Source organism: Onychomys torridus, chromosome 19 (assembly GCF_903995425.1).
Source record: "Onychomys torridus chromosome 19, mOncTor1.1, whole genome shotgun sequence".
Classification (NCBI taxonomy): Eukaryota; Metazoa; Chordata; class Mammalia; order Rodentia; family Cricetidae; genus Onychomys; species Onychomys torridus.
In genome coordinates this window covers 50,658,792-50,680,159 of record NC_050461.1, presented here as the reverse complement: position 1 = coordinate 50,680,159, position 21,368 = coordinate 50,658,792, and the positions used below count along the sequence as shown (strand labels likewise).

The window sequence follows — 21,368 nt, the reverse complement described above, 5'->3', positions numbered from 1 at the left end:
AATTATAAATATCTGATAGGCAGGATATGTGATATGCAACCATACACACACACACACACACACACACACACACACACAAAGGGATCACAACCCACAAGTTGAGACCCACTCATCTAAGGGATCATGTCTCCATGGATTAATACTTTGAGTTTCACCTGAGCAGAAGCCATCCAGAAAAATATGCAACCTCTGATTTTGAGAAGGAGGTCTTAGGTTCTCACCTCCTGCTCTTCCTGACTGCTGACTTTGCAAAGACCTGAATAAATTTGGGAACAGGCAGGATATTCAGCCATGAAATACGTTCTGCAATTTTTCTTTTCCTTGTGATACTAATTAAATCTCATTTATAAATCTGATTGTATGACGGTGAGCCTGCAAGCTGATGGGGGGAGGGGAAGAGAGTAGGAGAGAGGGAGAAGCAAACACAGGCCATTGGAGGGCATGTGTCAGGTGGTAACACACCAGACAGTGCCTGGAGTGGGGACAAGGCCCCACAGACACTGTTGAGCCCCACAGGTGTCCCTTTGGATAGACATCAGGGGTAGTAGACACATGGGAGTGGAATCCAGAGAATGAACAAATTTGTCTCCTGTATTTTTTTTTTTCTAGATACAATTATTTGAAACTCAAAGCACAAAGCTAAGCCTTTCATTTAGCAAACCCAAATTGCTTCTTGTCACCTGCCATTTGCTCAACCGGGAGAGAAATGTTTCAAAAAAAAAGTAAATGAAAACAGGACCCTTCCCAGAAACAGTTTTATTACATCAGTCCACACACAGGCACAGCCTCCACTCACTGGCTTTCGAGGACACTGATATGTCTCACTGAAAGGAAATTTCTGTCTTGTGAGACTTCGTTCTGCAAGTACCATAATCTCCATTCTCCAGAGGCTGTGGCTGGTGAAGTGGATTGGTGCCCGACCCTTTGCGGGGGAGGGGTCTCTGGAGAAGAGAGTTGAAATCTTGAGCATAGGTCATAAGTAAAGATGAAGGGGGCTGGTCTAGCAGCGTATCCCCTTTGGGGAGCAATAAAAGGCACCGTGAGTTATGATTATTAATCTTGTTCAGAAGAAGGCCGACCAGAAATGTGGAAAGTTGATCCTCATCCAAAGAGGCTGGCACAGCCCACGGAAACCCTGACTCCTTGAATTCAGGCTGGGCCTTTTCAAACACAATGGGATTTTTCTCTTCTCTCTCTCTCTCTCTCTCTCTCTCTCTCTCTCTCTCTCTCTCTTTTCAAAAAAAAAATCACAGTATGCTGGGCGGTGGTGGCACACGCCTTTTAATCCCAGCACTTGGGAGGCAGAGCCAGGTAGATCTCTGTGAGTTTGAGGCCAGCCTGAGCTACCAAGTGAGTTCCAGGAAATACGCAAAGCTACACAGAGAAACCATGTGTGGGGGTGTGGGGGGAGAATCATGTTATGATGCTTTAAAGGTTCACTGGTAGAGAAAAACGTGTGGTTTTACAGAACTGCCCATTTGGGCTCAAATTATTTAATGGACATAAAGTAGCCTGTGATTATCAGCACACTGTGGAAAGAAGGACTGATAAGCCTCCCACCTTCTCTCCTGACAGGTATACTTCTACTGGATCTGCCGAGATGCCAGGGCATTTGAGTGGTTTGCCGATCTGTTACTTTCACTGGAAACACGGATGAGTGAGCAAGGGAAGGCTCACTTGCTGAGTTACCATCTATTTCTCACTGGCTGGGATGAAAACCAGGTACCTGTAAAACCCAGGATCTCTAATGCTGCATCCCTTCTTAAAAGAACACATTTTGATAATGGGCTTATCAGGCAACACTGAATAATTATTCTAAAATTCTTAAAAAGGGAGAGAAGAACAGAACCAAACTAGACTGGAAACAACTAGTTAAGATATAGCAGTAAAAAGACCTCTCTCTATCTTACTGTGGAATAAGAAAGATAAACATGTTGGGTAATAAACAACAACCCAGATATTAGGAATCTTAAAGTTTGAATTTGTCGTTTTCAAGAGTGGCATGGGTGACTGTCACTAATTGGCTGTGTCATCTGTTGAATTCCTAATTGGTTCTGATTCTATGCTGCTCAGAGTAAAACAGAGAAGATTCCCTGTGGCTTTTATCCGGCCTTTCATATTGAAAAGCATGTGGCCCAGAAAATTAGTATGGACACAGGACTTGCATAGAGAGTTCTCTCTCTTAGGGGGTTCACAGAAAGCGGGTTCAGTGTATCTTCTCATCTGAAGCTGAGATGACCTTCTGCTTGGGAAGGTGTTCTGCAAGCCACTATAGTCATGGAGTATAAAGATTGAGTCTGGCAAAAATTATGTATCAACTCACTATTCTAATACTGATTTAAGAAAAAAAAAACTATCACGGTCAGTATGTCAATGATGACTAGTGTATCAGAATCCAATTGGACTCCACAAACATGGGAGTTAACAAAGCCATTATACTAGGTTATAAAATTTGTGTTTTAAACAGTGTTTTCTGTAGAGAATACATAGATGGTATCATTGATATACTTTTAAGGGAAATATGTTTAAGCCAAAGAGCTTTGCACCAATCACCAAATTTACAAATGATTGCTCTAGCTATTTTGTGAATGCCCGCCCCCCTCAACTTCATTGTACCTTGGCTCTGTGCTTCTGTAAATGAGAAGACCCTGGTGGAAATTCTAAAGTGTAAAGTGTAAAATTCTAGTCCTCCTTAGATATTTAACCCTCTGGGATAATTTGAATTGCAGGTTTCTTGGGAACTAGGCTTGATAGACCTTAATGAATTATATAGTGTTAATTATGCTTTCCAAACAAACATTTTCCCTATCCCAATGGGATTGTTGACTGATGATCCCTTTGGTGAACACAGCCACGGTTTTTGTCTTTAACTTCCCAGCCCATGGGTGGCTCTACCACTTCTAAGGCACATTGGTCCCAAGCATCCACTTAGCCACTCCCTGTTGTTTGGGATTTATGAGACTCAGATTCTCTAAACAGAACTCCTAAGTGGATTGTATGACAACAGAACCCTGCCCTGCCCTATCTTTGCCCCTTTCAAGACTAAGATATAAAATATACTTTTTTTTTTTCCTAAATGAAAGTAAATTAAAGTTGGTAGCTTCTTAAGTTTTCCCATGGCATGTCAGAAATTCTTCACATTTCCAGATTTCGAGCAGGAAATCACTAATCTCAACATTTAAGGAAAAGAAATCGTTGGTGCTTTCTGTCAGTAACTCAGGCACTGAGAGGCTGTTTTAGAAATAGCCGGTCCTGAAGCTGAATCCAACAACGTCCGAAGTGGCAACTTGACAAGAACAGAGGGGACAGATGGGAGAGGTACTATGAAGGGCAACTCAAAAGAGTTTGAGACTAATTGAACAGTGGGCTGAGAAATATGGAACAAATAGAATTCCAAATGTTTGAACACCAGAGATTGGGCATGCCCACAGACATAAGTATGGAAGGCCTTTCTTCCCCCATGAGATAAAATTGTAATGTCTTAACAAGTACTTTGGGGACCTCCTTAGCCTGACCTCTTTCTAGAAGAGCCTCACTATTTTCCTATTGCCCCAGAGCTGTCGACTGATGGATGCTGGTGCATCCTGCTGTGTGCGTTCAGGCTTTCAAGTCTTTTGCTCCTAGTGGTTCCTCTCTCTAATATGCCGGTCCACATCCTCTTCCATTTCCCCATCTTCACGCTGCATGGAGTCCTGTTTCCAAACTCTGGCAATATGAGCACTGTTACCTAAGGTCAGACTGGCTGGACAGCAATTCCCTGGAGCCTGGCATTCCAAAGGCCAGTCTGCCTCTGTCCACTGGTGTGTGGACAGCCACTGTGACATGGATATGAACCTCTGGCAGTGGCTGCCTTCTTTGACGAGGAAAAGAACCATTCAGGCAAGTCACCTTCAAAGAAGGAAGCCGCTGCAGAAGTTGAGGGTTGTCATTCAAACTGCTAGAACTATCAAGAGTTAGAGGGTGAGGTGAAAATTGGTGTGTGAGCTCCTGGGTTGGGGATGGTTCTCAGGGTGGTGCAAGGTACATATACCCAAATTGGGAAGAACAAGGTAGCTTCTAGAATCCACAGGGGCTGAAGCCAATGGTCCTATTTTAGTATGTGGTTATAAGGATTATTATTCCCCAGGATCTTATTTACAGGCCCCTAATTATACAAGGGCTGGGTGAATTCACTGGATTTGAAGTCAGTCACTCACAGAGCTCCAGTGTCCTATCACACCTTCATCAAGTTGAAACCTAATAATATACAGTTGGATCACCATATCTTTGAGTTCCATATGTAAATTCAACAAACCAAGGACTGAAAATATCTTTAAAAATATATCTGCACTGAAAATATAAATCCTTCTTAATTTCTTCACATTATTCCCTAAACAATATGGGACAACAACTCTTTACCGAATAGTTGTATGGTAGTAAGGCTTTATAGATCAGAAAGATGATTTAAAATATATGAAAGGATGTGGGTAGGTTACACACAAATACTCTTGAGCCTCTACAGACTTTGGTATCTGGGGGAGGGGGCAGTCCTAATATCTGGGAATGACTGTCCATCAACCATGTCAACTCAGTAGGCAAATCCCATAGTAAGACCTAGCTTCCTCCTGAGCATTTCATGGCACTTTAATCTGGAAATGCCCCTCTCAAGTCCCCTAGATTTAATATTAAACGAATGGGGACAGCAGGGAGAGATGGATTTTTGAGAAGTTTGGCAGAAAGAAAACTAACTTGTTCAGTGTTTTCCCTTAACCACATTTACAGTATCACTCTCATCCTTTCAAAGAAAACCATCCTTTCCAGGCTATGTCTTTGCATATTTACTATATGCAGGGAAGCATTTTGTGCCAACAAGAATAAATACAAAGACAGATGAGACATGATACTTGCCCTAAAGTACATTGGAGGCATCTGCTAATAAACCATTTCGAGCCCTGTTAAAAAATATTTTAAATATACAAATGATGATAGTGAGTTCATCTTTTATTTATAGATGGTTCTTATGGTTGTTCTTTAATATCAACTGATACTACAATTTTTAACTTAGGCTATTCACATAGCTTTACACTGGGATGAAAGCCTGGATGTGATTACAGGCTTAAAGCAGAAGACCTTCTATGGGAGACCCAACTGGAATGATGAATTCAAGCAGATTGCCTACAATCACCCCAGGTGAGCAAGGCCCGCTCCCTTCCCCTAGCCTGCCAGGATCCCCCCTGAAGTCTAGACAAGCTGTCACTGGGAAGAAAAGTTCGTCTGCAGTCAGAATTGAGAATCTGAGATAAAATATCTACCTTAGAAAATATGGCCATGGCTGTCTGAACCACAAACCTCTGTTTAACTGCCTGACAGACTCAGACGATTATCGATTACATTGAAAATCTTCACACTTAACCTCAATTTAAAGATGGTATTTCTTAAACAGCATATGCCTTCAAAAAAATCTTTGGAGCACAGTTAGTCTCTAATTACCCAACTAGAGAATTCAATTCTATCCAGCGCTACAGCGTGTCTAGCACGTCTAGCAGAAAAGCAAAAAGCAAAAGTTTTCTCAGACAAAGCGGGGATTCTGCAGGGTGCTAAAGGACCCAGATCTAGAGCTGGGCTATTTAAGTGCCTGTCCTGGCTCTACCATTCCTGCTGGTAGAGCCGGGTCCTCTAACTACCCTGTGCTAATTCCGTCTCCTCCTCTAAAAACTGTCAATAAAAGTGCTTGCCTCCCAGGCTTCCACAAAAACAAATGAGAGGAACCTTTCCCTGCTGCTGCTGCTGCTGCTGCAGCTGCTGCTGTTTTTGTGACTTCAACTGCTACTACTGTTCTCATAACTCTAGAACAAACTGTAATGCATGGAGGGCCTTGCCTTGGGGCCAGAAGACTGCAGTACAACCCGTGACTCCTGATTCTAGAAGCTTCTATCTACATGACCTTGGACAAGGAAGCCTAATTTATCTTTCTTTCTAGCAAAAATGTAAGGCTTGGGTGATAAATTCAAGCTCAGGGTTGTTTTCATAAGTTAACACACAGGCAGTGTGGAAGAGCTTAGTAAAGTGTAAGTCACTGAGACAGAGAGTTATCCATCCTCACTCCTAGGTCATCCTTTGTCCTGACCTTCATCGTCTATAACCATGCACTGACACTGGCTTCATATTTGAGAAAAGACTACAGAGAGGGAAAGAAATGTGCCGTGTGGGCAACTAGAATCAAGCGAGATCCAGGGTCCTGAGGCCAGGGACATGGTTCCTGTCATGACTGGGGCGGGGAGGGGGGCAGTGAGTGGAACAGAGGAGATAAGAGGAAGAATCCCAAGAGATGGCATTTAGGTCAGGTGTCAGGGGACTTCTGCAAGTCATCATAAGACTTTGGATAGGATTCCCAGAGAAGAACCACTTAGAGGTATAAGTCCAAGACTGACATGGGATCACCCTTGTTGCTATAAGGAAACAAACTGTATTGGGCCTGGGATGGAGGTAGGGAGGTCAGTGAGGAGCAGGCAGTGGTGGCAGTTTGGTAGGCAGGGGGCACTGGAGCAGTTTGATTCTGAACGTTTTCTGAAGGCATGACTTGATGATGGACTGAGGCATGGCCCAAGTTAGAATTATTAACATGGACATGACCGTGAGAATTGCTGTGCAGTAGACAAGGGATAGGGGAAGCTTCATTTTTGACGTTTCATGTAAGAGACTTCTTAAACATTAAAATGTCCAGTAAGAGATACATGAAGCAGGACTTCAGGTGAGAACTTCAGTTGAAGGTATCAACATGTAAACTGTGTGTGGAAGCACAATATTAGAATAAGTGATCAGGGGCTAGAGAGATGGCTCATTGGTTAAGAACACTGACTGCTATTCCAGAGGATCCAGGTTCAATTCCCAGCATCCACATGGCAGCTCACAGCTGTCTGTGACTCCAGTTCCAGAGGACTTGACACCCATAGCAAAACACCAATGTACATAAAATAAAAGTAAATAAAAATTGGACTCTGAACTTCATAGAATAAATGATCAGAAGAGAATGGCAAGGGTCCCAAGATACATTATATCCAGGGAGTGAGGAACCATAATCTCTCTGTGTACATTACAAAGTTTAATATGCATTACTCTTATCTACCTTAGCAATCATGCCACTTAGGGGTTCTGTGTTTTTATCTCTTCCCTTTATGTGTAAATTAAAAATCTACTCCTGTGTTTCTGACCATGTCTCCGTTCTTCATGACTGTCCGTACATTTTCTCACTGGTCTTCCTTCATAGAAGCCATGCTTCTTCAAGCTCTTTATAGTTTCCTAGTGCCTTATTCTTAGAATTCTTTTATGGTAAGTATAAATCCATCTTTTGGTCAATTCAGCTCCTCTTCACATTTTTCCCTATATTTTCTTTGTACCAGAACTATGCCATTCTCTTTTTATTGGCTGCCTCAGTGTCTGTCTAGCTTTATAGAGCCAGCTATTCTGACAGGTGTTGGGTGAGGAGGGGAAGTGAGGAAGGAGTCATCAGGTAGCTGTCAAGGTTCATGAGCATCCATCACAGTATGTGAAGTCCCCTTGCTTCCACTGCCCCATGTGCTGTGAGACAGACCTCAGCAAACCCAGAGTACAGCTTATGCTCTTGGCCTGCCGGAGAAGCCTTGCACCCAATACAAGGATGTTCTGTGAGTGGTTCAAGACTACTGAGCATATAGTGGAGGGGAGAAGTGAGCAGAAACTTGCATCCATCTAAGAGGGGCAGATTTCTAACAAGAAAGTCAGTGACAGTTTAACTTCTAACTGAAAAGTCAAGGGGAGGTGGAGGGATCCATTGCACGATGGAGCTTCTCCTCCATGGACTCAGCTTCAGGTGCCTTGTCAGAGTCGCCAACCCAGGGCAGATGGCCTTGGAAACTCTTTCCTGCCATCACATCCTGGCACCTCACTTGTTTACTGTGCTTCTTGTGTTGGCTCTTGTTGGTACCCTGCTTGGAATTCTGGAGCCCCACTTTGTCTCCAAACACATGCCTCTATCCCAACAACCTGCCCCCAGGAATCTCAGAACTCAGGTCCTCTCAGCCCACACTCAACCATGGCTGCTGGGTCTCAACCTCTCAAAGCCTCTCTAAGGCCTGAGAGAAGTACCCCCTCACCTGACACCTACCTATCTGGTCTTGTCCAGAGAAAATGGAATAATTTCATATGCAATTCCCTTAAAAAGCTTAAATGTAGAAATTATCATGTTATATGCTCATACAGAAAGCCTAGGTGGTTTTGTTCCTATTTTCTCATTTTGGAGAAAAGTATAGCTTTGGACAAATCTGTACCTTTAATTTTCATTGATCACAAAATGAATTTTCCACTTCCTGGCCCCATGTGTGTGAGAGAGAAATGAGGGGGAATGACATGCACACATATGTGTGGAGGCCAGAGGACAACCATGGGTGACATTCCTTAGGCTCACACCCCTAGTTTTTTGAACAGGGTCTCTCCTTACTAAAACTGCATTTTCCAAGTACATTAGGCTGGCTAGCTGGTCAGTGGGCTTCAAAGATTCATCTGTCTTCACTTTCCCAGCAACTGGGATAACAAGCACATGCCACCAAGCCTGACTTTTTTCTTTTGGGCTCTAGCAAGCATTTGTCAATGAGATAGCTCCCTAGCCTCACCTCAAATTGCAAGCTTTTGAAACGTACATCTTTAAATCCATGTCGATAGCTCAGTCTTTAGTACGATTGTCCTGCATTGATACTGAGTTGTTTATCTTTGTCACACTATAAAGTTTGCAGCCCCATAGAGAAGGCCTTTCAAATCAGATCATTTAATTACCTCTCTTCACTTGGAGGGTGCGAGCCAGAAACACAGAATGTCAGGAAGTCAAAGGCAAAAGCAGCCTTGTGCAATCCCCGGCTCAGATAACGCTGTTCTATAGACCCTGCGAGTCGAGGACAGTTCTAAGTTGGGAAAACTGTGTTGCTTTTCCCTGTCACTGTTGTCGGGGACAAGTTCACCCCGTACCAGAACCCACCATCAGAGGACACAGTTGTCCTTACTGGCTAGTTGCATTTCTCAGCATGGCAGCTGTATAAACTCTCTTACTCAGGTGCATGACTTCATATCTGTCAGGGGAGAAGAGACCCCTAGAGTTAAGTCACTTCAGAACCAAGACATTACTGCCTACTTCCTACCTGGAAAAAAAAAAAGATTTAATATCAGATTTGTAAAGCTTGAGACTCTGGAACACATCAGCTTATTAAATAGCTTCAAGCATCAATATAATTAATATTAGATAAATCCATGCAAAATCAATCATTATTTCATCTCTGGAATGCCAGGTCCCTGGAACACGGCAGATCTCCAGTGTGAAGCTTAGCATCGCCCTTCTGGGAGACTTTTAAAATGACCTCTTTAAAATAATTTTTTGTTTTTCTTCTGTGTAAAAGGAGATTTATGCTTAATGAAGCTTTTAATGAAGAAATCACAGAAGGAGAATGCCAATAAAATCTAATTTTTAAACAAGAAAATCTAATATTGAGAAGTATTGCAATACGCTGGCCTTTGTCCAGATAGAAATGAAACACACAATCCAATCACCGCTCTGCACAAAGGACAAAGTAACATTAATTTTCTTCAGGATGGTTATTAGAGAGATAAACAGTATGTTCTCCCCTTAGTAAGTAAGTCATGGAGATGTTTGTTCCCAATCCCACTTGGCTACTCTCACAAGACAGGCTTGTCCTGCCATTAGCTGGTATCTCTTGGCAAAGATGGGTCAGGAAGAATTGCTGGATTTGTTAGTGGCCTCAGAAAAGATTCTTTGTTCTCGAGAGCCTTTGAAGTAGGCTCTCAGCCATTGCTATTCACCACCGGCACAAAGCTAGGCATTCTTAGCGCAAACCCCTGTAATCACATTTACCTGTTCGCTCAAAGCTGGAGTTTGTTCCCCATCCTAAGAAAGAGTTGAATAAAAGGAGCTGAGGGGAGAGGAGTGCACAAAAAAAAGTTACAGAACATGAAAAACAGCACCAAAAATAAAGCTTGAAGGGAAGCAGATCAAAGCGGATTGAGCAAGTTCTAAGGGAGCCAGAAAATTGCAAAAATAACAGTAATAGAGAAACAAATTGATGGTATCAAAATGAATACAAATGAGGAACAGGAAAGACAATTTTTAAATAGATCAAAGGCTGCAAGAAGCAAACAGGAAAGTATGTTCTGCTGTTTTTATCTGTAATTAATTTTGGTAATTATACCAGTTGATTTACAAAAACATGAGTATAGTTCTAAAGACAATCAACAACTAGCAAATGAGCACATATTTAAAGAGGTCATTTCTGGCTGTGACCAAACTCTCAGACATGTGACAATTGCCAATGACTTCAATTATACAAGTGCAGAAAAGTATTCCAAGCACACAAGGCAAGTCACCCTCCCATTAAAGTACAGTGAGCTAATTAATGCATGCATTGACACCTGGGACTTACTAATCTATAGAAATGTGTTTTGTGCAGAAATGGAAGCTGTGTTTCATTTTCGGTAAGCATTCTCAATATGCTGCCAACCTTTACACAAGTGTTCAGAAATCAGGAAATCATTTTCAAGAAGACAGGCAGAGTGAAAATAAATATAGCTTTGTCATATTTAGCTATTTTTTGACAAACACACATTGTACATCTACTCACCCTTGTGGCTCAGCTGTTGTTAGTTAATTGACTAAGAGGTTTTTTTCCATGGGGCTTCAGTTTTTGATCTTATACTTGGGAAAATATTTATAGTTTGCTGCTTTTGACTTATCTGTTAATATCTTCACCATGCCTTATAGGTGTGAACTTTATGTAATTAATTACCACAAAAACTTCCAAGATTTTCCCAGTTTTCAAAACTTCAATAGGAGTGTTTCTTTAATAATGAAGGGGGGAAAAAAAAAACAAAGAAGAATGTCATCACTTATTAGGACAGAGGAACCCAACCCAGACATGGTGGTGTCAATGAGTGGGGGCTTCTAATCCATCTGACATGTATTTTAGACACCCATTGTTTTCAGAAGTGTAAAAAAAATACCTTTTTACTAAATTGAGTAAATGTGTCCATCTGGAATCACATTTGCTTGTGTGCACACCCTTCAATTCTCATTTGTACATGCATATGTGCAAAAATGTTGTTAAGTGATATTTTTAGGAAATTAGCATTCTGATTATAGCATACAAGATCCTTTATCTAACAGGGTATCCTAAACATTCATTATATGACTAAAATGTTCAGAACACTCAAAGAAATAAATTTAAATGTAAATCTAGCACACAATAAATTATAGCTTTGTAAGAAAAATAAAGCCACCATCATGGATGAGGGAAAATTGCCTCATATCTAAATGGTACCTTTTCCACCAGAGGGCATCTAGCTCACTGGTTACATCCTAGTAAAAACTCAATGAAAATTACTAGAATTGTTTGTTGTAGGGAGACTAAGGATATAAGTAAATAGTGGATAGATTTATTACTCTGCAAACTTACTTTGATGACTTTATTCCAGCAAACTAACAGTTATGGAAACATATTTTTTGGTTGTTTATAACTTTACATGTCTTAGTGGAACAGGAGGGTAAAGGAAAAGACAAAACAAAGCAAAATGGTTCCCCCATTCTCTGGAATCCAATACTATGACTCAACTACCCCTCTCCTTCTCTTCTACTTCCTTCCCATCCCCACCCCACTAAGGGAAGCAGCTTTATTCTCTCATATCTACTGGTAAGCATGAACAAGCAAAGGATGATGAGGCAAAGGAAAAAGGGTCAAGAATCCTAAGGACACAGCCCTGTGTGTCAAGAGACAGTTGTTGGAAAGTGGGACAGAGAAGAGGTACACAGGCGTTTTGTTAGCGGTATCTGCAGATCCAAATGAACAACAACTCAGTCATGGGAACACTGCATTAGTCACTTTTCTTATTGCCAGGACCAAATAAACACCTGGCAGGAAGCGACTCAGAGAGAGAGGGTTTATTGGGGTTGGTAGTTTGCGGATGCAGTTCATCATGGCCGCAGAAGCGGTTCATCATGGTGGCAGAAGCAGGAGGTGGTTGCTCACATTGCAGCCATGGTCAGAAAGCAGAAGATGGTTGTCTCTGCTCAGCTAGCTTCCTCCTTTGTGTTCAGAGTGAAAGCCAGGCCCCTTCAGGGAGTCTTCCCTCCTCCTCAGCTAACTTTCTCTGAAAATACCCTTAGACGTCCCCCTAGGGTGGGATTCTAAATCAAGTTGACAGTCAAGATTGACCACTGTACACTCAGAGAGAATCAGTGCAGTTGCTGCTGGGCATTGACTGAGACATGGGTTACAAAGGGAGAGAGCTGGCCGGCAGGACTATCATCTGTAGTTATGAAAAAGATGGTGTTGTATAAAGTGTAATTATGTGATAAATCATTTGGAGGCATTTCTAATGAAAAACATTCACTGGGAAAGATTAACCAGAACTTGTGTGTCCACTGTCTGAAACAGTTTGCAGCTCTCAGTGCCCGCGTCCTAAGCCTTCATAAATCCGGAGGAAGCTTCTGTTTATCGATTTTATTTGCAGAACACACTCAGGGTATAAAGTAATTTGATTTTTTTTAAAACAGGGTTTAGGGTCTGCCCCAACAGGGTTATAACTTACCAAGCATAAAAGCCAACACATAAAAACAAACATACAATTTAAAGAGAAAAGGGCTCATGCCAGCAGAATGCACGAATCTGGGGAGGTGGTGGGATTACTCCCAGGCACACACCCACACTCCTATCTATCTGCTAGGCTACAATCTCCTGGTGGGTGATATTTTGGATGCCTTTCATGCATGGCGTTACTCAACTGTTTTGAGAGAAAAAAAAAAAAAAAACCACATAAATCCCACAGAGAAGAGCATAGTGGTTATTTAACAAGTACAAGGGGCAGGTAGCCAGGAAAAAAAAAAAAAAAAAAAAAACCTTCTTTGCTGTTTATCAGAGCAAAGAATAATTACTTGAACGTTAACCATTTTTTTAGCCTCTGTGAAATCTGTCCTTTTCTCATCAAAGTCAGCCCCTCAGACTGGCCATTGCCGTTAACGTTCTCCTTGATCCAGCCCCATGTGCGTGTACAAGCTCTGCGGCTTGCAGGCTGTAAACCAGAGGATAAAGTGTCTAGTGTTTTTTATTTCTTTTGCACAGAATCTTCTTTTTTAACTCTAAGCAATTGTGGATAATTAAATTTTTATAGAAGAATTTTTTTTCTTTAGCAATCCCATTAAGGCTCTGCTGTTCTTGTCCATTGCCTCATAAAAGGGGGGTGGGGGGAACTACCACATCTGTGCCTTCACCATTTTGTGCAGATTCTCTCAGCATTGTGGTTTATGGGATGCATTCATGACCAGGAAACCCCAGAGGTTTGGTTGGTAAAAATCCAGGTGAGAACTATGCCTTACCTGGAGACAGCAATGTGAGGAGAGATGGAGAAGGGCTGACCTCTAGGTCACAGTCAAGGGCGGATAATGAATGGCCTTTGTGGAACTTTCTGGTGATTGCATAACCATGACAGCTATGGACCCTGAGGACAGAAACATTTGTACTTAGCTGTGCAGTGCAATAACCACAGCTTCAAAGAGTCAGGAGAGCTGTGAGGCACTGGAGATACCAGTGGTACACCTGGCAGCCCACAATTGGGATGCTTTGAAATGGGGTCTTAAAGGCAGGGTATCAAAGCACACCACCAGCTTCTCAAACAGTGACCGTGGCTACAAATGAAAGGGCAGTCACAACCCATTGGGAACAGGCCAGTGGCAACCTCTTTGGTGACATTCACGCTAATGGGAAAAATATCACCACCCATAACAGCACCTTTGAAAATGAATGCAAGGATACCTCTGCACATCACGCCCAAAGCAAAGCTATGACTCCTCATCAGGAAGGGCCTTGCCTGACCTTTTTCACTCAGATGTTTCTGTCCAGAGCTCAAAAGACCAATCCCCTTCATTCACACCCCACTTTCCATCTTCTGTTCAACTCTGCAGAGCAGAAGAAGCCCTGTGGACATACGTGATACTGATATCTGAGAACTAACAGCCACAGAGACCACCATGGACCAAGAACAGGGCCAAGGCAGGCTTGACATGCCTCCTTTCATCCTCAGAGAGAAGCTGAGGTGCAGAGGAGATCCTGAGAGGAAAGGTCTCAAATGCTCCTGATTATATACATGAAGCAACAGGGCTTTGGGGAGATAATCAGTGTACCTAGCACTTGCAGTAACCAAATGATGGAGACATCAACCTGTAGCCGGAAGTTTCTCTGGTCCTGCTGGCCCTCAGGGAGGACAAGTCTCTCCCACCCACATCCTGCAGCCATTTGGTCCCAGTAAACACACAGAGGCTTATATGACTTATAAACTGTATGACCTCAGGCTTCTTGCTAGCTCTTATAACTTAACCCATTTCTATTAATCTATATGTTGCCACATGGCCATGGCATTACCAGTCTGCTGGCATCTTGTTGCCCCTTGGGTGGCAGGGTGGTGTCTCTCCCCATTCTCCTTTTTCCTTTCCCTGTCTTTCTTGGATATTCCCCCCTGCCTCCATCCTGCTCTGCCACAGGCCAATGCAGCTTTATTTATTAGCCAGTGGGAATAACACATAATCACAGCATACAGAAAGACATCCCACAGCATCAACCTCCTTAAACCATTCACCTTCTAGTTCCATAAACACCTGAAAATTGCCTCAAGTCAAATTATTTGGTACAAAACATCTTTTGAAAAAAAAAAAAAACATTTTCACAAATTAAGTCATGGAAAGGATATCTTTGAAAGTGGCACTTAGACATTTTGGAAATATTCTTATTTGTAAATGAAACCATTTGGTGAATTCCTTTAAGGATAACTTGAAATGTGATTAAACCATCCCCTTCTACCATGGGTGTCATGGTTCCTGAACCATGTTGTTAAAACAGGGCTCAGATATATGGTAGAGAATCATGCCACTGTATAATCGAAGTGGAGCAGGCCTATACAAACACTAACAAAAGCCAGGTGGAAGGAACAGAGGCAGTAGTGTGGGCTGGCCCTGGATCTGAAGAATTTCTCTGAGGCAGTACAGCTTACAGAGCCATCTGCCTCCATATTACCTGGCTTCACACCAAACATACTCTTCATGGATCCCAGCCAAAGAATCTGCAATTTAACAGTCTGCCTAACAATTTTATACACAGTAATACAGGTACTTCTGATCTGGACTTGAGTAACTACTTCAGCATATACTGGAGACTAGGAAGAGAAGATGCCACAGGGCACAATAATATTGAATACAAGGGGAGAGCTGTGGCCTTTGTACTTTCCAATAGAGGTCGGTGTGTCCTGACTTCAGGAGACAATATGAACCCCTGAATCAGTGCCCTGTTGACACAGGAGCAGAGTCCCAAGGGACAGGAGCACTCTTATGATGTGATGCAAAGCTATGTCCTCTCTACTATTTTCTGAAGTGCAAAGGTCAGAGATGACAACGTCTGGGAAACTGCATCTTCAGCAATGCTCTGTCCCTTCCATTCTCTTCGCTTAAGCCTTCTTTGCAAATTGAATTTTAGTAGGATAAATAAATTAAGTTGTTATGGCTTTAATATAAATTTTATTATCTATAAAAATGACAAGGTTGAGCAAGACGTTAGTCATAACAAGCCCTTTTAAAAACGTTTTGAATACACTGTCTTTTTTTGCTTTCATTAAAACACACAATATAATTGTTCTCTTTAGATTATCTATACAAGGCCTCCAGCCCTGCCCAAGACCATGCAGGCAATAATCAACATGACCATTTATTCATTCCTTCAGCAAAGGTATAGTCTTTGTCTACTTAAGCCAGGTCCTAGGATAAGGACACTGGTCAAAAGTCCTGATCCTGGAATGTATATTCTATCCACAGATCCAAGAAGATGTTGATCAAGCTCACCTGACCAAAACCCACTGTATCACAAACTCCTGTACTTTTCTCACAGCCCCCTTCAGCCTCTGGCTTCTTGAGTGGGCTCCTGTGATTCTGGGAACCAGGAGGCTCTGGAAATCTTGGTGTGGGCAATGTACTGGAAGCAGGAAGGATGTCAAGAAAAAAGGAAGTGGGCACAGACAAGAAAATAAATAAATAACCTTGCCAACATGCTGCTTCCTAATTGCCTAGGCCTGTCATGGCTTCCTGCTATCCTTGCCCAAGTAACACTCTCTCCTTTACTTACCGCCCCTGCAGCAGCAGCATTGGTGTGTTCTTCTGTGGACCCAAAGCCATGTCAAAGACTCTGCAAAAGATGTGCCGTTTGTACTCATCAGCGGACCCCAGGGGTGTTCATTTCTATTACAACAAGGAAAACTTCTAGATGCTGGAGGTAAACTGAATGTACTGTGTAAGTGGCTGCAATCAGAGAGGTCAAGAGTCAGGAAATTTTTTTCCCCCAAAAGGGCCAAACAGCAATCCTTTTAGACTTCATGAATAGTATGGTTTTAGCCTAATCGACTCAAACACTGTGGTTCTAAGATGTTGAAGTAGCCACAAATGAGAAGACATCGAAACGGGCTAGCTGGGTCTCTGTTATCCTAAGAACTGATTATGGCCACTGAAGGTGAATCTCATACAATCTCTTCTGTCATGAAATCTGTATTTTTGATCATTTAAAAATGTAAAAGTCGGGGTTGGGCATATAGGTGAATGGTTGAACACTTAACTAAAATGTAGAAATCATGGGTATTTAAACTTAGGACGAGGGCCAGATTTATCCTGTGAAATGTTGATATGATGTTAATCGACAACATGGTTAGAACTGGGTAGAACCACTGACATTTTTCTACCTTGCATGACGTATACATAAGAACTAAATTTCGTGTTTGCCTTTCCTCTCTCCTTCCTCCCTTCCTTCCTCCCTTCCTTCCTTCCTTCCTTCCTTCCTTCCTTCCTTCCTTCCTTCCTTCCCCCTCTCTTTTAACAAATAGTTATAGCTCAACTCACTGTCCATCCCATAAAACAGCTGGGAATGTTTTTTAAATGTCACCAATTTGGTCTTTCCATGCCCTGTTGCTGGTTGCAAAGTGTTACTCACATCTTACAGTCTTCTCCACCAGTGTTAATGTTTTATAATCATTTCATCAAGTATATCAAGACTGATTTGAAAATTATTGAGCCCCAGACAGCAGCAAGTAGGTGCATTAGTGGCATAATAAATCTTTTATTCAGGCTTTATATCAATGTATTGACTTCAGAATACTCCTTTGATATTCCTATGCCTGTTAATATAAGTGTCCAGCTGAAAATGTTTAATAAGCAGCCATTGGGAACTGTATACAACACCATATTTTCTTACCTTATAGATAATACATTATATGCAATAAAACAAAAGCATTTGCTGAAATTAGAATAGACTGTGCTTTTCAAATGTTTCTTATCATTGTGCACTATCATAAAAGAAGTAAATTGGTCTGATATGCTTTGATTTTACAAAACCTAGCAAGTTCTTAAGCGTTTTCATGTATTTCTAAAATACAAATTGTTTACTTTCTATTATCAAATTATTATTTTTTTTATTTTGAGTATGATTTCACTCACATTAGTTTGAGTGTACTCATACAATTGGGTATATTTGATAATATCTCATACATGATTTCTACTTCCTCTGCTTGGAAAGTTTTCAGTATCTGAAAGTATCAGATAGATGGATTGATGGATGGATGGATGGATGGATGGATAGATAGATAGATAGATAGATAATCATTTGAAATCTAATTGAACACATTGAGGAATACTATGCAATTATTTTTCCATTTAAACTTGATTCAATAATTATTGCAAGAAATTTCTATAGTCAAATCTAGCTTTTAGGCAGAAAATTAAATACATTAATTTTTTTCTCTTACTCATATTCAGTTACTACTTTAAAAATAAAATGTACTGTTTGGTCATGCAATTATGTCTAATAAAATAAAACTTTTTCTAGTAGAATGTAAGAAATCCAATTGCTTATTATTTCTGTAGATACTGTTCATTTTTTAATACATATATATATAAAGAGATATTCTCACCTATCCAAACAGAAAAATATAAAAATATGATTTTTGTAATGTTGCAATAACGAAATTAAAAGGGAAATAATTTATTCAAAATAGAAACATTCCAGAAAAATTATTTAAGGTAAATTAGGTACATCAATAAACATAAATGGGAAGACATGTGCAAATGGGTACAAGTAGTATTAACTGAATTTGAATATTAAACATTCTAAAGATATCAATTTACTCAAAATTAATTTCTATGCTAAATGAAACTCTAATTAAATTAAAATTTCCTTGATTTTGATTTTAAATAGTATATACTCTAAAGTTCATTTAGGGCCGTATAGGAAAATAGAAAAGCAAAAGGCTGGTGTGGGGAAGAAAGACGAAAACTGGAAAGGATAAGGAAAGAGAGAGAGGACAAGACAGAGGGAGGGGAGGAGGGGGAGGGGAAGTTACAGGAGGGGGAGAGCAGACAAGAGAAGGGGAAGGGAAGAAACTTCCGGTGTATAGAAGAAATCATCCTGAAAGGGGAATCCCCTAAAGCACCCAAAGAGGAAATTGGCGTTACCTTCAGGTGAACAACAAAGTGTGGGCAGAGCCTCCTCAACAACTTCCCCCAAGACCCCACACTAAGAAAATCCTGTTTTAGCCAGGCAGTGGTGGCGCATGCCTTTAATCCCAGCACTGGGGAGGCACAGGCAGGCGGATCTCTGTGAGTTCGAGGCCAGCCTGGTCTCCAAAGTGAGTTCCAGGAAAGGCTCAAAGCCACACAGAGAAACCTTGTCTCGAAAAACCAAAACGAAGAAGAGGAAGAAGAAGAAGGAGAAGAAGAAGAATATTGGTGAAATTATTTAGGCCACTCCACATAGTTAAAAGGGAGGTTTATTTTGTGGGGTAACTTACAAATGAAGGGGTAGGTTGCAGGGTCTGGCAAAGGTATAGTGCAGTCCTGCGGTGTTCTCTGGAGAACTCTGCTCCGTCTCCCTCCAGCATCCAGGGTCCCAGAACCAAGTGTGCAACCTCCTCTCCATCCTCCGTCTTCCGTTTCCTTCCCTGCCCTGCCTTGTGGGCGTGACCATTACAGAAGCCTCAATGGGGGTTGGAACTTCCCGGCCAATGCTGGGATGGCTATCCACTACAGAAGAAGAAGGAGAAGAAGGAGAAGAAGAAGAAAAACCTGTTTTAAATGTATTAAGGTACTGATACTGTGGGCCCCATGAAATTAACTTCCCAAAATGAAAGCACAATACAGACTTTCCAAACAGAACCAAATAGGACATGCCCTCCCCTCTCTAGAGTAACTGCCTAAGGATGTGCTTAACTTCAGGAGGGAGGAAGTTCAATATACCAAGACACAATGTGCAAAGATGAGCCAAGGAAAAACTAATATATATATATATAAAATCTCTACATAGTGACTGCCAAGTACAATAAAAGATTAGTCATGAATCATTGTGTGGGAGTAGGGTAGGGAAGAGATGTGTGGAAGCTCCCCATCATATTTTTTGAGACTGAGCCTGAAACTGGTAATTCAGCCAGGCTGGCTGCCTGGCAAGCTTTGGGGGTCCTCTCTGTCCTTCCTTCCCTAGGATTGGAGTTAAAATCACACACCCCAATGCCTAGCTTTCTCATGTGGATGCCAAAGGAATCCAATTAACAGCAAGCTGTTTACTGGCTGAGCCATCTCCCCAACCCCTGAAAGAATATTTTTAAAATATAAATGTGAAATACTAGATATCATCCACTTGTAAGGTAGGACGACACTGGAATCCAGCATTCCATGGTCTTTTCATTGTTTGGAAAGGCAGAACTACTGTGTGTAGCCTTTGTTAAGTTCTATAAGTAGACGAGGTGACCTGAAATGGCCCATTGCACACACGACAGTGGCTCTATCTGTGAGTTTTGGTTGAACCTAAGCTTTTAATTAATTTCTGGGATGATCAAGAAAAGTGTTGTAGGGCGAATTTTAAAAGTTCTTATTAATAAAAACAAATTCACCAGATGTAGGACAAATCTTAAAAAACAAATATAGAGCCAGGTATTGGGGTGAATGCTGGAAAATTAGAGAACAAGCCACAGCTTCCTCACCTCACCAGTTCCTCAGCTGATCCTGTTTCCTCAGACTGGAAGCTTCTGTGTCTTCATCCAAATGGATCTCAGCTGAACTGCTGCTCAAAAGCCTGAAAGCTTAAACAGTCTCTAGTTCCTGGTTTTCACGCCTCATATACCTTTCTGCTTTCTGCCATCACTTCCTGGGCTTAAAGGCTCTTGTTACCATGCCTGGCTGTTTCCAGTGTGGCTTTGAACTCACAGAGATCCAAACAGATCTCTGCCTCTGGAGTGCTAGGATTAAAGGCATGTGCTACCACTGCCTAACCTCTATGTTTAATATAGTGGCTGTTCTGTTCTCCGACCCCCAGATAAGTTTATTGGGGTGCACAATATATCAACCGCAATGTATGAGGCTGCTTTCAGGTGAGTTGTGTCTCTGATTTAATTTGCATGTGAAACTGTCAGTCTGTTCCATTTCCACTCAACTGACCTTCACAGGCTCAACTGTCCTTGGACCATAGTCAGTCCCCATCAGGTTGCTGTAGACATCACTCTGGCATTTTCTGTCATCAGACTGCTATGGTGAAGTATGGAGCTAACTCCTTTCTCTCCACTTTATAAGTTACTATTTTATTTTTTGACCTGGATGGTTAAATAATTCTTTTATCTTTGAGACATTTCACATAATTGTTTTTTGCTATACTATGCTGTGTGTGTGTGTGTGTGTGTGTGTGTGTTTTTGGGGGGGGAGTTCCTTCACCTTGAGGACGTTCTCTTATATTAAATCTTTGAATGTATTTGTATATCCTTTGTTTCCTCCTTTTAGAACCATCAATTATTTTAATAATGGATCCTTTTCCATTCTGTTAATTATTCTAATGGTTATAATCTCTTTGTATCTTTTATTTACATCACTGCCTCCAAATTTTTACTGGCCCAAATTATTACTGTTGGAACTCAAACTGGTTCCTGTTTTAGAAAACAACAAATAAATATATGGTGGGCTATATAACATTACCAGTAGAATTTGGGCAGTATTCAAAGCTGGTTTTTTGTTTTTGTTTTTGTTTTTTCAATGAAAACCATAAGTCTTAGTAACCAAGTTCAGTTGAATAAACAAAAATTATAAATAAGCTCCTCTCTGTTCAGGACACACTATGCCACAAAAAGAAAATAAACTGACAAACATAACCTCTGTTTTCATCGTTTCTTACATTTGGGAATTTCAGATTTGGACTTGTAATTCATCCTTCAGTGATACCCATCTTGTCTTTACAGTTGGCAGATGTTAACATCAGTTTATAAAGATGTCACTTTCAGCCTTGGTTTATGACAATGGG

The 21,368-nt window shown here is 41.2% G+C and overlaps 1 protein-coding gene across 1 annotated transcript in view; it reads left to right on the top strand.

Moving 5' to 3' along the window:
- Positions 1-16,310, top strand: part of Nox3 (NADPH oxidase 3) — a 58,078-nt gene extending 41,768 nt beyond the window's left edge. The window contains exons 11-13 of the mRNA XM_036169281.1: positions 1,576-1,722; positions 5,045-5,169; positions 16,184-16,310. Coding sequence (XP_036025174.1) covers positions 1,576-1,722; positions 5,045-5,169; positions 16,184-16,310 — 399 coding nt within the window. The remainder of the gene's footprint in view (positions 1-1,575; positions 1,723-5,044; positions 5,170-16,183) is intronic.
- The last annotated feature ends 5,058 nt before the right edge of the window (positions 16,311-21,368 follow it).